This window comes from Chinchilla lanigera, unplaced genomic scaffold (assembly GCF_000276665.1).
Source record: "Chinchilla lanigera isolate Chin_1 unplaced genomic scaffold, ChiLan1.0 scaffold00058, whole genome shotgun sequence".
NCBI lineage: Eukaryota > Metazoa > Chordata > Mammalia > Rodentia > Chinchillidae > Chinchilla > Chinchilla lanigera.
In genome coordinates, this window is record NW_004955459.1 from 3,174,585 (window position 1) to 3,190,572 (window position 15,988).

At 36.1% G+C, this 15,988-nt stretch overlaps 1 protein-coding gene across 3 annotated transcripts in view; it reads left to right on the forward strand.

The window, feature by feature from the left end:
• Map3k2 (mitogen-activated protein kinase kinase kinase 2) overlaps positions 1-15,988 on the forward strand; it is a 61,013-nt gene that overhangs the window by 38,626 nt on the left and 6,399 nt on the right. For all 3 annotated transcript variants that reach the window (XM_013521065.1, XM_013521064.1, XM_005397615.2), the window contains 8 exons: positions 1,908-2,038; positions 2,926-3,005; positions 4,471-4,538; positions 4,705-4,797; positions 5,754-5,960; positions 9,194-9,342; positions 9,916-10,047; positions 14,450-14,579. In XM_013521065.1, coding sequence (XP_013376519.1) covers positions 1,908-2,038; positions 2,926-3,005; positions 4,471-4,538; positions 4,705-4,797; positions 5,754-5,960; positions 9,194-9,342; positions 9,916-10,047; positions 14,450-14,579 — 990 coding nt within the window. The remainder of the gene's footprint in view (positions 1-1,907; positions 2,039-2,925; positions 3,006-4,470; positions 4,539-4,704; positions 4,798-5,753; positions 5,961-9,193; positions 9,343-9,915; positions 10,048-14,449; positions 14,580-15,988) is intronic.

A 15,988-nucleotide genomic window follows, 5' to 3' on the forward strand; every position in this document is an offset into this window, starting at 1 on the left:
TTTTATTTTTGAAGTGCTGGAAATGGGATCAACAGAGATGATACATAAGTAAAATAAAAATGGCTAATTGAGATACAGTTTGATACAATTTTAAAAATTTGGTGACAAAATATTTGGGATACTTGTCTTCAAATTGTAATTCTCTGGTTAACAACCATACAACAGTAAATTTGTCCTGTCCTCATCTTTAAATCATGGTATTATATATTGAGAGAAAACTTAACATGTTTTACTCTTCAAACTGGAAAATATGACCACTATTATTTGTTCATTTCTTTCTTTATTGTATCTATCATTTTAAAGAAAAAAAAAAAGCCAATTCACTTTAGTTACATTAGAGAGATCAAAATGTACTATATTTTAAATTTCTTCTGAGTTATCTTATACTAAATATGCCTCAGTCTTATTCTACTAATAAATATTTTTATTGTTTGACCTCAATGTCAACATAACAAAAACTGGAAATTGTCTAGAATTAACAAGAGTGTGTTAGCATGCCCATTACTAACACAAGAAAGTTGTGTTTTCAAGTAAGGAAATGAAGAAATTTTCATGCCCCGTATTTCTTCCCTAGCTTCTTGTAGTACTTGAATATATTGATTTTTCTTTCATAAAAGAGGTATATGAAAGAAGTAAAATTATTTGAGTCCAGTATAATCATTGTGGTATGGTTGTTAGAAATTCTGAATCAACCCTGACTCACAGTGGAGTCCCTCCTTACTCATTTTGTAGACAGTGATCTTGGACATATATTTCTTAGTAATTATTTTGCTCTTCTTAACTCACTAACAAACGCTGGCATATACCGTACTTACAGTGACTCCCTCACCTAAAGTTAAGAGCTTTTTTTTTTCCTTTAAGTTTAACGCAGATGCTCATATTACTTCATATCTGTGCTGCTGGTTTGTTTGTTTGTTTGTTTGTTTTAGACACTGGGGATTTGAATGCTGGGCCTTCCCACTAAGCCACAGTCCCAGCATTTTATATATTTTTCATTTTGAAATAAGATCTTGCTAAGTTACTAAGTTGCCCACACTGGGCTCAAACTTGTAATCCTCCTGCCTCAGCCTACCAGAGTGCTGGAATGACAGGCATGCACTACCACACCCAGTAGCTGTATTTTCACTTAAGGTTTCTAAAGATTAAAGAAATGGAATAGAAAGGATATCCTGCAGCAGATGAGCCTAGCATATGTTCATTGTGAGTGATTTGACCATCACAACACCCTTGTAAAGAACGGACTTAGACCCTTGTTTACAGGTGAAAGTCAGGTTCATGGTGATAATAACTGCCAATCTGGGGTAACCCATCTGGTAAACAACTTTAACAGGGAATTTAACTAAGGTCTTACCCCCAAGCCCTCATTCTTCCACTGCATCCTGATCCCTTCCACAGATTGTGTCGAAAGCTTACATAAATGTTTTATTTCTGGAAGCTTAGAGCAGTGGCATTTATCTTAAGATTCTTTTTTTTTTTGTCTTTTTGAGACAGGGTCTCGCCATGCAGTTCAAGCTGGCTTTGAGCTCACTTTGTAGCCCAGGCTGGTCTCAAACTCGCAACGATCCTCCTGCCTCTGCCTCCAGAGTGCTGGGATTACAGGCGTGGGCTACCACGCCCAGCCCTAGTTTAAGATTCTGTAGTGTGTTATAAACTCATGATGTGGTGATCAGCAGTCAGAAGAACAATAGTGCTTAATGAGTATAAAGGAATGTTACAGTGAGGTGGAAGTTTGGAAAACCTAAGAAACATTTGAAGTTTTACAAATAAAAATGTCTGGTAATTTTTAATAAATACCTGATTTCATTTGCTAAAATTATTTTTGATATAGTTCAGAAATATACATTATTTAGACATAAAGTTATTTCCTTACTGATATTTACAAAATCTTGTATTTTTTCTCCTTTGAGGTCCCACTAATAGAGATAGAAGTTCCCCTCCCCCAGGATACATTCCAGATGAATTACACCAGGTGGCCCGGAATGGATCATTCACTAGCATCAACAGTGAAGGAGAGTTCATTCCAGAGAGCATGGATCAAGTATGCGCCAATTGGATGCTGGATTTCATGTCATTTAAAGTGATATTGGTCAAGGGCAGTGTGATTTGGCAGATACTTGGAGTTGTCTGTGTGTCTATATGTGTGCGTGTATCTGTCTTCCTTCTTAGATGAACAGAATAGCAAAATATAGAAAAAGGTCCATTAATTTACATCTGCCTTTTATTGTGTTTTAAAACAACTTGTTTCTTACATTGCTCATCCATAAATGAATGCATTTGTTTCGTAATTCACAGATTAACTAACACACAAATTTTTAAAAATTAACGCTTAAAAGAGTAAAATTTGAGCTATTTAACTTTATGAAGCTGAGGTTTGTGAACTTTTCATAACATTTTTAAAAATACCTCAGTTTTCTAGCCTTGAAATGTTTTCCTGGAGTTGCTATGATTCCCTTAGCATTGCATTGAACGCTTACTCTGTGGTAGTACTTAACATTTGCTGACAGTGGAGGAGTCACACACTGTGTAACGTGTTAGTCTCCATTTGGGTGTAGTCATTGTTCAGTTTTCAGTAGGAGAATCATGAGAAATGTTCTGACTTTTAATTATTTAAATAGCAGGCTATAGAGAAAGTGCCTTTCCTCTTAGGAAGTATCGGTGTTGTGGTTTGCCTGTGTGGGACATTTAAAGATGAATAGCTCTAAGTTGTGTACACGGTTTCTTTCAGAGATACTGAAAGTGCTCAAAAACTGTGGTGAGGGCTACTCTGCTCTCATTGTACTGAGGGCCATTAAATTGTACACTTTAAATGGTTGAGTTTTATATTTCATGAATTACATCTTAATACAAGTTTTTTTTTAGATAAAAAGAAAATATAACATTTGGCTATATCACATTGAATCTTGTTGGAACTCTTTATTTTCTTAGATGCTGGATCCATTATCTTTAAGTAGCCCTGAAAATTCTGGCTCAGGAAGTTGTCCATCACTTGACAGTCCTTTGGATGGGTAAGTTGATTATAGTTTTGTATTTTATTTATTTGGCTTTTTGAGACAGGTTCTCTCTCTCTCTCTCTCTCTCTCTCTCTCTCTCTCTCTCTATATATATATATATATATATATATATATATATATACACACACACACACACACACACACACACACATATACAGTACAGACTGGCCTTGAAATCACTGTAACCCAGGCTGCCCTCAAACTCCAGGAGATCCTCCTGCCTCAGCCTTCTGAGTGCTGGGATTACATGAGTGCACCAACACACCTTTGGCTGTTTTGTATTTTATTTAGTATGTGTGGTTAAATATGTACCCACAAAATGTGGAATTATCAGTAGTTTTTTGTGGTACATTGAGAAGAATGTTAATTGATACTTGACCATGTTGACAAATGATACATGATTATAATATTTGGAGTATTTCTGTTTGCCAGAGTTGTATGTTTGAAGGCAAATGCACAGTTAGAATTTGTGCACATTAACTTTTAAATCTGTGTTTATGAAACTGTTACCAAATTTTTCATTAATATGTTTGGTTTTTAGATGCTTCTTGAATTGTTTCACCTGTTCAATATTATATTCATCCCAAGAAATGATTTATGTTAACTGCCTTTCTTTTGTGAAATAACAAACTGAGGATTATGAGCAGGATTCTAAGCATCTGTGAATTTTTTGTTACAAGTGCGCCCTCCCCTGGTCTCAGTAGGACATTGGTTTTGGTAATCCAGTGTGAAAATCTTTACCTGTTCAGTCTTCTTTATGATTGCTTTATGAAAACAGGTTTTTGGGTGGCTTTTTGCTGGTTTTTTTTTTTTTGTGTGTGTGTGTGTGTGTGGTGCTCAAGATCAAACTCAGGGCCTCATACATATGAAGCGTGTGCTGAATGACATCCCTAGCCGTATAAAAGCAAATTCTTAAAAGATAATTTATACTATTTGACCATTTATATTTACTTTCTTCTTATCAATGTGTATATAACCCCTGTCTATATCAGTGTCTATCACAGGGTAGATACTTAACAAATTCAGAGAAATTACAAATATGCATGGAATACTTAGCTATTTGGGATGCACCACTGAACACCTGGTTTCTTAAAACTTGCTAAGTTGGACATCATTATGTCTTTCATATAGCTGCAAAAACAGTCTTAGAAGGATTACTTACCAAGATTACACAGAACTCAGACCGAAACAACAGTGTTTCTAAGCACCTGTGATTCTAAAACTTATTCTTACTACTTTACTCTGTAGGCAGATTTTAAAAACCAGGCTCTTTGGCTATATGTACCAAACAAGTGTTTAAAAAAAGTTTCTCTTTCTTTTAGTTATGTTAATATTTCAGAGTGAACTCCTTTATACATAGACATGCACACATACAGATAGATACAGATAGTATGGCTTTAAAATCTTTTACATGTTTTATTTACATATGTTCTCTTAATGTGGCATTTTCTGTTTATAGAGAGAGCTATCCAAAATCACGAATGCCTAGGGCACAGAGCTACCCAGATAATCGTCAAGAGTTTTCAGGTTAGATGATATAAATTCTAAATATTTAAATTAAGTTTATATCATAGTAACATTTTGGCTGGGAGGGAGGGGGAGATTTTTTTAAAACTCAAAATACTTTTAAATGTGCTTTACATTACTAAAACTTTGACTTTTTGGAACATAACTTTCATATATGTCTTAACAGACTATGATAACCCTATCTTTGAGAAATTTGGAAAAGGAGGAACATACCCAAGAAGGTATCATGTTTCATATCATCATCAGGAGTATAATGATGGTAAGTTCCTGGTAATTAGATCATAGTAACAGTTTATTACAAATCTCAGAAAAGTTTTAAAAATCTGATATTTTTATAATATTGTTGGGAAATAAATTTGTTCTTGAATCTTTAGTTTTCTCGCTAAACAGTTTTTTTTGAGGAGATTCAGTCCTTGCTAAAAACTATAATAGCTTTTTTTTTTTTTGAGATGGGGTTCTGCTGTGTAATTCAGTTTGGCCTTGAACTCACTGTGTAGCCCAGGCTGGTCTCAAACTCACAGTGATCCTCCTGCCTCAGCCTCCAAAGTGCTGAGATTACAGGCGTGCAGCACCATGCCTGGCTCTCATGACATTGTCTTTCCTTTAAATGTAGTAATTTTTAAATGATACTAATGAGAAAATTACTCCTTGATGATGAAATTGATACTTGAATTGTCCTGTTAGGGAAAAAATTTGCTACATATACCTTCCTGGTTATTGTATTGTATGTGTGTACATATGTGTATGTATGTATGTGTGTATATTTTTTGAGGTGGGACTCACTATGTCATGCAGGCTGGTCTTGAACTCACTGTGTAGCGCATGCTGGCCTCGAACTCATGGTGATCCTCCTGCCTTAGCCTCCCAAGTGCTGGGATTACAGGCATGCACAACCATGCTTAGCTCTTGTTTTATGTTTTAAAGTCATTATTAGAAATGAAAGTAAAATTGTTTTCATCTCTTTATTGAAAAGCGAGGGGCAGGTATTTATTCCATGGTTTTTATGTGTGTGCACATCTGAACATTTTCCCATAACAGGATCCGAATTTGTATTCAGATCCTAGTATTTTTCCCCAGAATCATTACCATCACTGCCATTTCAATTCCTTAGCCTAGTCACAAGACAAATTTATGTTGCCTGCATTGCAAATTTTAAATACTTTAAAAATACAGTATATTAATAAAAGTAAAATAGTTCTGTTTTCATTTTTGTAGGTCGTAAAACTTTTCCAAGAGCTAGAAGGACCCAGGGGACCAGCTTTCGGTCTCCTGTGAGTTTTAGCCCCACCGATCACTCATTAAGCACTAGTAGTGGGAGCAGCATCTTCACCCCGGAATATGATGAGAGTCGAATAAGAAGGAGGGGAAGCGACATAGACAATCCTACTCTGACTGTGATGGACATCAGCCCGCCCAGCCGATGTAAGTGATAGGGATTGTTACAGTAAAGTGTTTAACAGAACTTTTGCAGAGTTTTATAGTATTAACAGGAATAACTACCGAATGAGTCTTCAAGGTGAGGCAAACTCCTCAAAAGAGAGGAGCTGGGGTTGAAGCTCAGTGGTATAGAGTGCCTGTTTTGCTGTTCCAGGTGCTAGATTCAGTTACCGACACTACAAAGCAAAAGGAAGAAAAAGAAAAAGAAGTGGTAACAGTGGTGTTTCTAACAATGGCCAGAATGATAAGTATAAGAATAGTAGTGCTAGCCAGGCATGGTGGTGCACACCTGTAATTCCAGCACTCGGGAGGCTGAGGTAGGAGGATCACCATAAGTTTGAGGCCAGCCTGGGCTACATAGTAAGCTCAAGGGAAGCCTGAATTATGTAGGAGACTGTCTCAAAAAAACAACAACAAAAAAGGTATTTCTGCTAGTTACTTCAGTTACATCTGCATTTTGCTTTTTTTTTTTTTTTTTTTTTTTTTTTGTTTTTCTCCGGTACCGGGAACTGAACTCATGACCTTGCGCTTGCCAGGCAGGCGCTTTTTTGCCACTGAGCTAAATCCCCAGCCCCCTGCATTTTGCTTTTATTGAAAATTAATAGCCAGTCATATTTTCAATTCCATTCCACATGTCCTTGTTGAGTATCTAGCACTGAGATCTCAGACATGACCTCTGATTTACTCGTCTAGCAGGGAGAGTGATATGTGGAGAAATAGTATAACATTTAACCCAGAGCTTAATTTGGAGTAGAAATTCATGAATTAAGGAGATAACATACAAAGAGCCATGGATATTCTGAAATGGGAAGTAGTTTGTTTTTGCTGACATAGGGGATATTTTACTTTAAATAATGGGAAGAGGATGACAGCAAATTATTTAGACTTTGTCATGTAAAGAATGCATACAAGGTTTGTACTCAAAGGTGTTTATTACATCAAACTTTGTATTCTCTGAAGTCTTCCTTTTTGTGTTAGTGTTGTCATATTTTACTTTTACCTTATACGGTATTATTTTTGTTTTAGACAACTAAAGCAAAAGTGATTAAAAATAAGAGGAAAATTTTTATATGTCTTATATAGACCTTTGGTATCTATTTGTGTAGATTTTTGATTATATAGATCCAAGGTGCAGTTTAGTGTCAGATTCCTTTTGCCTGAAAAATTGCATTTAACCTTTCTTGTAATACAAGTCTGCTGGTAGTGAATTCCTTTAGCTTTTGTTTGTTTGGATGTTTGAGCAGGTCTTTATTTCTTCTTTATTTCTGAGAGGTTTATTTTTTTCTGGATATAGAATTCTGGGCACAGTTTGTTTTGCTTTGGGATGCTGAGATTGAACCTAGGACCTTCTCGCTGAGCTACATCCTTGTCCCTTTTAATTTTTGAGGCACGGTCTTGCTAAGTCACTGAGTTGCCCAGGGTAGTCTGAAACTTGAAATCCTGCTGTCTCAGCCTCCCAGAGTGCTAAAGTATAGGCAGTGCACCATCATGCCCAGCTGTATTTTTGTTATTTTTTACTTGCAGCAGTTTAAAGCTATCTCAACATTGTCTTCTGGCTTATATACTTTCTGAGGAGAAATATATAACTCTTGTCTTTGCTCTCCTATAATAGTATCTTTTTCTCCCTTTGGCCACTTTTAAGATTTTCTCTTTGATATTCATAATCATATTCAGTTTGATTTGTTATAATTTGTTTATAAAGATTGCTCAGTTATATCTCTTCAAATATTTCCACTCCAGTTTTTGTTTTTGAATTCTAATTACTTGCACAATGGGATATGTGATTCTCTTACACCTTTTTTCATTCTGTTTCCTCAGTGAGCTTGAGAAATTTTTTCTATTAATTGATTTCCTCAGCCTTACTGCGCCTATTTATGAGCCTATTGAAAAAAAATGTTTTTTATTTTTTATTTCAAGCTTTCCCATTTGACTCTATCCAGCAGTTTTTGTCTGTCGAAGTTCTTCATGTGTTTGTTCATGTTGTCTATCTACCTTTTGCACTAGAACTTTAACATGTTAATCATGGTTATTTTAAGCTTCGTGATTCTCTTGATTTTGGTTATGTTAATTTCTCTCTCTCATTTTCTTACTTGCTTTTTTGCATCTTATAATTTTACATTGAAAGCCAGGCATTATATGTAGAATAATGGAGACTGAGCTAAACAGAGTTTATACCTGGAGGTAGACACAGCTCTTCTGCCCAGGCCATTATTGTAAGGGATAGTGTCATTCTCTCAGCAGCTGTGTTTGGATTTTGTTATTGCTGTGATCCCTTTTTGCCACTAACTTTATATTTCTTCAGAGTTTCCTTGTGCTATTCTACCCAAAGTTGTTTTTTTTTTGTTTTGTTTTTTGGTTTTTCTTTTCCATTCCCTAAACAGGGTTTGCTGCTCTTCCTCTAGTATTTTAGGGATCTTAATTTCTTAGGGGATATAGGTTTAGGAGGGGCTTTCTACCTTTTCCACAGTAGTGGGAGATGCCTTTTTCCAAGCCTTGACCTCCAAGCAAGTTTTTCTCTCATCTGTTCTGTGAGTACCTGGCAGATAGGTCCATGGAAAAGACTGAGTAGGGTTGAACTCACCATGTGCTGTGATATCCCAAGGGTTTAGTACTCTCATGCCAACCCTTACTTGTTAAAATTGGAGCTGACTTCTTCTGTGTAGTGCAGGAAAGCCTTGAACTTACCATCCCCTTGGCTCAACTCCACCTCCTGGAGCTCTTTTCTTACCTGTCAGTATGGATCTTTGTGTTCCTCCACAAATTTGCCAGTGCTTGTATTATCTCTCTCTCCTTGGAAGAACCTCTTTTCCTTAGATTTCAAGCAAGTCGGTCTCTTGCAGTCTGTTTTCCAACAGGTTCACTAAAGGTTATAATTTTATAGATTACCTAGAATTTTCTTATTGTTAGGATGGAAGTGAAGATTAGAAATAAGGCATCTTACAATCATTACATCTTAGGTTGAGTGAAAGATATTGTAATGGGGGATCTCATTGGAAAGAGTAAGTCATGTGGATATGAACTTATTTGAGTTTACAAACTTAGAAGATTGACTAAACAGAAAAATTTTGAAAAATAGTGACCATTTTGAATTTGAAGTCATAATTTTATACCCAAGCATGTTCATTTAAGGATATCGCTAGCAGCATATTTATTTATTTAGTCCTTAACCATTCATGTGTCATTTAACTACTCCATTTTAAGCAAGTGTTCTTTTTCAGCACCTCGCGCTCCAACCAACTGGAGATTGGGCAAACTGCTCGGCCAAGGAGCCTTTGGCAGGGTCTACCTCTGTTACGATGTTGATACAGGAAGAGAACTGGCTGTTAAGCAAGTCCAGTTTGATCCCGATAGTCCTGAGACCAGCAAGGTAAAAATAACTGCACAGTCTATTTTGTCACATTTTAAGAACTATGTGTGCTAAAAACAAAAAACCAAAAAACAGTAATAAAACAGAGTAACACAAGTGATTTGCGAGACAGCTTGATAATTAGATGTACTTATCTGCTGTGTATTGTGGATATTTCTTTTTTAGTACCAAAGTTGTATTCTTAGTCTGATTTAGTATTGCTTCAGCACAATTTAAAAAGTTATTGGTTAAAGCTGGATGTGATGGCACATGCCTGCAATCACAGCACTCTGGGAATTTGAGGCAGGAGAATTACAAGTTTGAGCCCAGCCTGGGCAATTTAGTTAGCACCCTGTCTGTAAATAAAAAATTTTAAAAGGGACTGGGATGTAATATAACTTAGTATGAATGGCCTGGGTCTAATCCCCAGTTATGAGAAAAAGAAAAAGTTACTGGTTAGAGACTTTAAAATAGTTTGTTCTTTAGGAAGTAAACTTTTCAGAATGAAATCACCTTGATATAGTTCCTGAAATGACTATTTTTTGCTTCTGCAGAAAGTGTTACAAAGACTTCACAGTGAATTTTGTCTTCCAGGAGGTGAATGCACTTGAGTGTGAAATTCAGTTGTTGAAAAACTTGCTGCATGAACGAATTGTTCAGTATTATGGCTGTTTGAGGGATCCCCAGGAAAAAACACTTTCTATATTTATGGAATATATGCCAGGGGTAAGTTCACACCCTTTTTTAAAAAGTTGCTGTATTTAAAAGTCCTTATTGAAAAAAAGAAACAGAAGTTTAGATTATATAATGATAACCCTAGTTAAAGATGTTTTGGAAGAGTTTTAAATTAGAGCTAGGTAATAATCCTCTTCATTTGTCTTTGTATTTTTAAACTCATTAATGCTGAAATAGCGTAAAGGAGGTTACAGACATCATAGTGTCTTGTCAGATTTCTCCAAGTGCCTTAAAAATTTGTTTTATTTATCCAAAGCAGGTTTCAGTCCAGACCATACATTATATTTAGTTATTATGTCCCCAAATTCCATTTTTATGTATAATAATACATTTTTACAGTATGTGACTTTAACAAGACCTCATTTCCCATAAACTCCAAGTTAGTTGTAAACTTTAAGGTAGATTCTAATTCAGCCTTTTTTACTGGATACATCAGATGACCGTGTACTTTACCGGGTATCCCAACAGAAAACACAATTTCTAGTTATTCCATGGTAGTGATGCTAATACTGATTCCTAATTAGGGTGATTGACATCTCATTCCTTCATTGGAGAGTTTTATGTTTTCCTGTAGACAAGAAAGTAATCTGAAGTATAGCAAAGGCACCTATGAGTAGTCAGTTCTTTTCCAGCCTTCCACTTAGTATTATTTCTTTTGTTTTGTTTTGTTTTTTTTGGTGCTAGCTGTTTAAACCCTTCTTTAAGGGTTTTAACCAAAGCAGCTGTTGTACCCTTGAGTTAAACCTTCCGTGTAGCATTTGGTACTGTATCTAGTGTTTTTTAACACCCAGTATTTTTAACACTGACTGGTAGTCATCACTAAAGTTAATAATTTCATTAGGAGTTGCAAAATGAAGTTTAGGACCTTTTATCATTCCATCTATCCACTAAATTTTAAATACTAATGATTTTCAAGATGGTGGTTGGTATATTTACTTACTTAAAAATATATACAAGCCAAGTACAACGGCACATACCTGTAATCTCACTTTGTGCTCAGGAGTTTGAGCTCAGCCTGGATAATACAGTAAGACCCCCCACATCTGAAAAAAGGAAAAACAAAATGCACAGTCTCAAAATTTAATAGGTAGTATATGTTACAAAAAGGAGTTTTATTTACAGGTCTTTAAGCAGGTAGTTGATTAGAATTGTATGTAGAACGTAAAAGATTGCACTTTGAGCTTATGAATCAGTGTTATGGTTTGTGTCTGGGTGTCCCCCCAAAGCCTCATGTGGTCATGGGGCAGGCTTTTAGAGTTTGATTGATTATGGGTGTGAGAGCTGCACCCGCCCTGGGGTGGATAGTTTGCATATGTAAGGGAGAGGAAGAGGCTGCTTGGGGCGATTCCTGGCTTTTGTGCTTGTTGCTTTTGCTGTGTTCTGCTGCCATGAGCTGTAGCCCTCTGCCATGTGCCAGTCTGCCTTGTAATCTGCCAAGTATGGACTGAAATCTCCACAAACTGTAAGCGAAATAAACCTTTCCTTCCTTAATTGTGGGCATCAGATATTTTGTCCCAGCAACGAGAGAAAAGTAACCAAGACAGTCAGTAAAACTTCTCTCTCACTAGAGCAGCAGTAAACTTTTTCTTATCATCATGACTAATAAATTGTTCATGTTGACACTATCATCACCCAGTGATTATTTTACTATTCCTTTTATATTTTCAAAGAGTGTATTCTTGTGTATGTTTGTTTTTAAAAATTCTACTTGGAAAACAAATTGGGGTAATGTAATCCCTATTAAAAGCAATAGGAATATTGAAGCCATATGACTTGGTAGTTGCACAGAAATTTATTCTACAGAAGTAACCTGAAAGAAGGGGGGGATACTCTATACATTTATTTTAGTATTATCTGTGACAGGAAACAAAAGGGAATATTAGTACCTACAATGGAAGTGAATTATGATGGCATTCTCTGAGAATAGATGCTAAAAATTAAAATTATGAAGTTGTGTAGCGAATTAGAGGAAATACCTATAATGAGAGGAAAACAATGCAAAACATTTTTTAATAATGATTATGGCAGTGTATCTGTATTTGAACAAGGACAAAAGAAACTTAGGTGAAAAAGTGTTGTGTTGGGATTAGGGTAGATTTTTAAAAATTCATATTTCTGGATGGCAACCCACTTAGGACCCCTCCTGTCTCTCTGGAGCTGTTTCTATTTCCTTAATAAGCCTTTCCTACTTTTAAAAAATAAAATAAAATTCAGGCTTCTATTACTGTTTTGTGATAAATATTTAAATTATAATAGAAAATAACTATGAATGAGTGTGACTAGAAACCCACATTGTTGACGGTAAAATAAAATTTAAGTGGTTAAAACCGATAAACATCACAAATAGAGGTGTATAACCCTTATACACTGAGCATATAATCTTTAGATGAAACCAGAACTATTCAGCAAGTGCTGTTTGGTCATGTTTCTCATTCACTACATTTGGTTTTGTAAAGGCGGTGCTGCCTTTCACAGCATACACTGTTCCTTGAACTTGAAAAACATGTTAGTGAATTAATAATAGTCTACTGATAATCTAAATGAAGTATACAACCTATGGCAAGCCCATCGATGTTGCTGGACATACAGTTTTTACACTTTGCTAAATCTCCAAGTTCGTGAATGGGACTCTATAATTTCTCTCACTACACATGATAGGATCCTTTGTGACCTGGAATCAAGCTTTGTTAACATTTCCATCCTGTTTCTCAGTTTTTCCAGATTTAACAGTACATCCTTTAGTTTGAACTACTTTCAGATTTCAGATCATAACTTTTTACTGTTTTAGTACCTGAAATAGCAGTTGGCCTTTCTCTCTGTCTCTGTCTCTCCTTGCTACACAGTTCTTAAACCATTCCAGTTGTACACACTGCAGAAGTTTTTTTGTTGTTGCTTGTTTGTTTTCTCAGTACTGAGGATTGAATCCAATTCCTTCACACTGAGTTGTATCCCCAGCCCTTTAAAGAAAAACTTTCTTTTTTTTTTATATTTTGAGACAGGGTCTTGCTAAGTTACCAAGTAGCCCATCCTGGGCTCACACTTGCAGTCCTCTCAGCTTTCCAGAGTGCTAAGATTACAAGCATGTGCCACCATGGCCAGCAGAAGTTAACATTTTTATAGATATAGGATAAGTAGGCAATACTGATGGGAGTTGTTAGCAGCCATAGTCCACTGACCCAGCTGGCCAGAGGACCCATCAGCCTACAGTTATTATTGTGCCTACTATTTGGATAGTTCAGTTTTAACAGTCATTCTGTGTAGTAGTACAAGTGGAGACACAGTAAGAAGACTGTGAATAAACAGGCCACAGTGTATAATAAGGGTGGTTGACATTTCTTATGTATGTTTGCAGGTTTGGGTGTGCAGAATTGCATACTGGTGTCCCAGCAAGGATCCCTCATGAATAGTGGAAACAGTAAATGGTTAAATCTGTAAAATCCAGGGACCTACACCTTACAGCAGAGTACAAAATTGAAGGAAAGGCAGAAACATTATATTTTCTTGTTTAAAAAAGATTTGTCACTTGGGAAGCATTTTATTTCTGTTAAAGTGAATAATTAAACTTGCATATTAGAATCACTGGGGAAGAAGCTCTCTAAGTTCAGTGGCTGTCTTGAGCCGGATGTACACCTGTGACCCCCCCCAGTGCTGTGGAGACTGAAGCATGTAGGAGGATTGCTAAGAGTTCAGGCTTTTTTCAAGGCCAGCCTGCACTGTGGAAACCAAAACAACAAATTCCTGTGTCATGTCTCAGACTGACTCAGCTTTCTCAGAAAAAGGCACTTCTCTTGGCCTAAAATAAACTTAAGAAAATAAGAAATTCCTCATTATTGTATTTTCTCATATGTTTTTAACTAGAGTGTTGGCTATGTAAAGCAAAAACAGAAAATGCTTATGCATTCTGATTTTCTCTTCTCCTGAGGAAGAAATCAGTAGATGTCAGTACAACACAAATTTGCTTTAAAATATAGAGTAAGAACAAAATAAATTCAGGTATGGCGTACTTAGAGGGATTAATAGGAAAAACAAAGACATGTTCAGGGAAAAATAAAGCAAGATAGATAAAAGGGAAAAATAAAGCAAGATAGAGAATTTTGTAAAACAGAGTTGCAAGGAATAGGAGAACACCCAACATAGTCATAGAAACAAGGGCATCAGTCAAAACAGAGTTTTAATTGCTTCTTTCAGCTATGACATACTTTTCCCCAGTTCTAGAGAGTGCAGATGACTTATATTTTAAACTGCGTGGGCATATTGTATCATCACTGACAATATCTGCTCTTTCCAAATACAGCCTCCTAGTGATGAACTAGGACTCTCTTAAAAATAAAGCTTTAATACCAGTTTTCATTTCAAACCATATCATAATTTTTGTGGTTCTCATTTATCCTAGGGCTCAATTAAGGACCAATTAAAAGCATATGGAGCTCTTACTGAGAATGTGACTAGGAAATATACACGTCAGATTCTGGAGGGTGTCCATTATTTGCACAGTAATATGATTGTCCATAGAGATATCAAAGGTAAGTAATGAGATACTTTTTACTTTACACAGTTCTTTATGAATGAAACAAGTGATGTGATTAAGATATTTAATATTTAAATGCATACATCTATTCTAAAAAAGTTCTCCTGCTTTCTCATGGACTCATCAAATCAGTTTTGATGAGTCCAGCTCAGGTTTCCACAAATGGATTGCTCCACTTCAGGGGTTCACAGATCAGTTAAGTTCAAAAGACCATATAAATGAGACCATGTTTTCATACATATTGCATAGGCATTAGAAGGGAGTGGTTAAGAGTTAGGGCTTTGCTACTAGGCAGCTTGATTCAAATTCAGGCTTTCTCTGTTCGAACTCTGTGACCTTGGTCAAGTCATGTAGTCTCTGTGCTTCATTCCGCATTCTTACACGAGGATCCTTACAAGGATTTACTTCGTGTACTTTACCTAAAACAGTGCCCGATACCTAGAAAACACTGAAAAGTTAGCTGCAGTGATGACATACTGGATGTAGAGATCATATTTAAAATCATGTGAAGATCATGTGAATCATTACTTAGGAGAAGAAAAGAAGGAGACTGAGTTGTGGTGAACTCAGTTAAATGCTGTTTTTTAAACTGAAAAACAGCTTTTTTCAGGGATCAGGTATGTGAATGAATGCATATAAGCTACAAAAGCAAGTGATGAGGGTGTAAAATTTGAGAGTACTTAAAACTTCACTGTGCAGCATTTTTGAAGGTCTAATTGTGTGAAAACTTGTTGTGACCCCAAATTTAGAAATCACTTTATCGGTCGATAAAAATAAATTAACAAATGTAAAAGTGTATATGAATACATAAGTCATTGATCTTGATGGGAACTCTTGAGCTCCTAGGCTTTTGCTTCTTCGCCATGGTGTGGCACATCCTGATGTGGCCATATTCAAGCCAGGAGAACATTTCTAACCAGTTCTTAGTGATAGAATAAAATCTGTAGAGTGCTTGAGCCAGAGCTACTAGAATGGGGCTTAATAGTGAATATGAAAGGCAAGGGATGTAGCACAGTGGTACAGTGTTTGAATAGCATGTATAGACCCTAGCTTTAGTTTCATTCCCACCACAAAAGTTATGAAGGCTGAGGATATGGCCTGTGATCTCTCTCAGGCAGAACTCAGTTGTTAAGTACAAAACTTGATAAATGGCTTTAAGAATCTCAGAGAAAAATTTTTCACTTAGGAATAATTGCTCTTCAAGCCAGTTTCTCATTGACACTCAGAAAAAGGCAAGGGAGAGGAACTAAGGGAACAGCTGTCTTAGTTACCTTCTTGTTGCTGGAATGAAATACCCGATATCCACAAATAAAGCAGAAAAGGTTTATTTCAGCTCTCAGTTTGTAGAAATTTCAGTCCATAGTTGTTTGGCTCCAAGGCAGGGTGGAATGACAGAGGAGAGAG